Raw genomic sequence first — 2,229 nt, 5'->3', positions numbered from 1 at the left:
CACGAGTGCATCCTAAGATGAACAATGGGTGATGTGTGTGCAACAAAACAGCATTGCCCAATATTTTTGCAGTGCAGGCGTACGATACGTTGTGGGCATTGGCCATGGCAGTGGAGAAAGTGAATCGTTCCACGATCCCTGGAAGTGCCACTAAGTCAGAGCTGCGAGATGCAATTGTGAAGACAAAATTTGAAGGCATCAGTGGAGATTTCTTTTTGGTTGATGGAGAGTTAAAACGACCAACTTTCGAAGTGTTCAATGTGGTGGCTGAGAAGGAGACGATCATTGGGAATTGGATTGAAGGAGTTTTATTCTCAATCAAATCAATTTCAAGACCAATTTGGCCCGGACACACAACCGACCCACCTTGGATTAATTTAACTATAGGAATTCCAGTCAATGGTTTCCCGGAGTTCGTAAACGCCAACATAATCCACCCCCAAAAGTCCACTGGATTTTGCATCGATGTCTTCAAATCTGTTGTTGAAGTATTAGATATTCCCATTCGTTACACGTTCGTTCCTTTTGTGGACAAAAATGGGAAGAGTAATGGATCCTACGATGACCTTCTACGCCAGATTGACATGCAGAAATTCGATGTAATTGTTGGAGATATAACAATAGTTGCAAATCGATCGGAGTTGGTGGACTTCACCTTGCCTTATTCAGAATCCAGGATATCAGTGTTGTTTCCTGAGAGAAATGAAAAGAAAGATCAGAGCATGTGGATATTCTTGAAGCCATTAAAATGGAATCTTTGGTTTGTTTCCATCATCTCTTTCATATTTACAGGCTTTGTTGTTTGGTTAATGGAATGTCGTGTCAACACTGACTTTGGAGCAGGTCCGCCCCAACAACAAATTGGCCTCATCTTTTGGTTTTCCTTCTCCACTCTCGTCTTTGCTCACAGTTAGTACACTTTCATCAATTTAATAACCTTAATTTTTCACTATACAAAATTACACAATTGCAAATGTTATTAACAATATTCTTTTAGGGGAGAGGATATTGAACAACTTATCCAGATTTTTGCTGATCATATGGGTTTTCGTGGTGTTAATCCTCACACAAAGTTACACTGCAAACTTATCCTCCATGTTGACTGCGCGAAGGCTACAGCCTATCTTTCCTCGTCAAAATGAGATGAGAAAGAATGAAGTATTTGTGGGTTATCAGAAAGATTCTTTTGTCAGATCTTTTCTAATAACCCAGTTACATTTTGCAGAAACCCAATTGAGAGCGTACGGAAACCCCGACGACTTTAAGGAAGCCTTGAATAGAGGAATCAGTAACGGTGGAGTTGCTGCAATTTTTGATGAAATTCCTTACATTAAGGTCTTCCTTCGGAGAAATCCTTCTGGGTTTCGAATGGTCGGACCCACTTACCCAACTGGTGGATTGGGTTTCGTGAGTTCTCTCTCACTATTTCTCAGCTTTCATTTTGAATTAGCTCTGTTTTGCTCTGTTTTGAAATTAATTAATCCACAGGCCTTCCCAAAAGGATCTCCCTTGGTGACTTACTTTTCAAGGGCAATATTAAATGTAACTGAAGATAAAGTCCACATGAATGGAATTGAGAACAAATACTTATTGAATGAAAATGCTCCACCAATCCCAGATTCAACCGATTCACCTCTCGATGTTCGGAGATTTGGTGGTTTATTCATTATTACCATAGTTGCCAACTCGTTATCCCTTTTAATATATTTGATCCAGTTCTTTCTCACACATGAGCTCGATTCCACCGGCTATGTCGAGTCTACATTCGCCTCCAGACTGGTTGAAATGGTTAAGCTTTTTTACAGAATGCATTTCCATTCTTCATCTCTGCAAACAGCTCAGTCTAGAGTACGTTCAGTTCCTGCTACTCCACCGCTCATTACACACGACCATGTCAATTTAACCCACAATTTGGTCGATGCCCAATCTTCATCATCTCTGCAGCAACCAACTCATTCTAGAGTTCATTCTGTTTCTGAGATAGCAGAAGCTACTACACCCGACCATGACAATCCCACCGAAGACCCACACAATTTGGGCGTAAAAAATGAACACTAAACTGAGAATAATGCCCAATCCATGAATATTTATTGTAAAATGCATTAACTCTATGCTTTGATGATTCAGGTAATCTGTTGGAAATCTTGGCTACTGTTTATAAATATTTATTGTAAAATACATTCACCTTCGATAAAAAAAAAATAAAAAAAATTATGGTTATTGTTTATA

At 39.4% G+C, this 2,229-nt stretch overlaps 1 protein-coding gene across 2 annotated transcripts; it reads left to right on the top strand.

Annotated features, from left to right (window-relative positions):
* Positions 1-2,229, top strand: LOC103494306 (glutamate receptor 2.7-like). 2 transcript variants are annotated; one of them, XM_051080947.1, is made up of 3 exons: positions 1-909; positions 1,226-1,407; positions 1,489-2,229. In XM_051080947.1, exons 1-3 carry the CDS (start codon positions 105-107, stop codon positions 2,056-2,058), a joined length of 1,557 nt encoding a protein of 518 aa, XP_050936904.1. In that variant the 5' UTR covers positions 1-104; the 3' UTR covers positions 2,059-2,229. The 2 variants fall into 2 exon arrangements, with proteins under 2 accessions (XP_050936904.1, XP_008453654.2); XM_008455432.2 differs by having other exon boundaries at positions 998-1,407.

The sequence above is a fragment of the Cucumis melo genome, chromosome 2 (genome assembly GCF_025177605.1).
Source record: "Cucumis melo cultivar AY chromosome 2, USDA_Cmelo_AY_1.0, whole genome shotgun sequence".
Classification (NCBI taxonomy): Eukaryota; Viridiplantae; Streptophyta; class Magnoliopsida; order Cucurbitales; family Cucurbitaceae; genus Cucumis; species Cucumis melo.
The sequence above is the reverse complement of the archived record's forward strand: the minus strand, read 5'-3'. Positions and strand labels throughout refer to the sequence as shown.

Excerpts from the sequence above, each read along its gene's own strand:
- LOC103494306 (XM_008455432.2), top strand. The coding sequence starts at position 105 with ATGGCAGTGGAGAAAGTGAATCGTTCCACGATCCCTGGAAGTGCCACT. Across the intron at positions 910-997 it reads CACTCTCGTCTTTGCTCACA|GGGAGAGGATATTGAACAAC; the intron begins GTTAGTACACTT and ends ATATTCTTTTAG. Across the intron at positions 1,408-1,488 it reads CAACTGGTGGATTGGGTTTC|GCCTTCCCAAAAGGATCTCC; the intron begins GTGAGTTCTCTC and ends ATTAATCCACAG.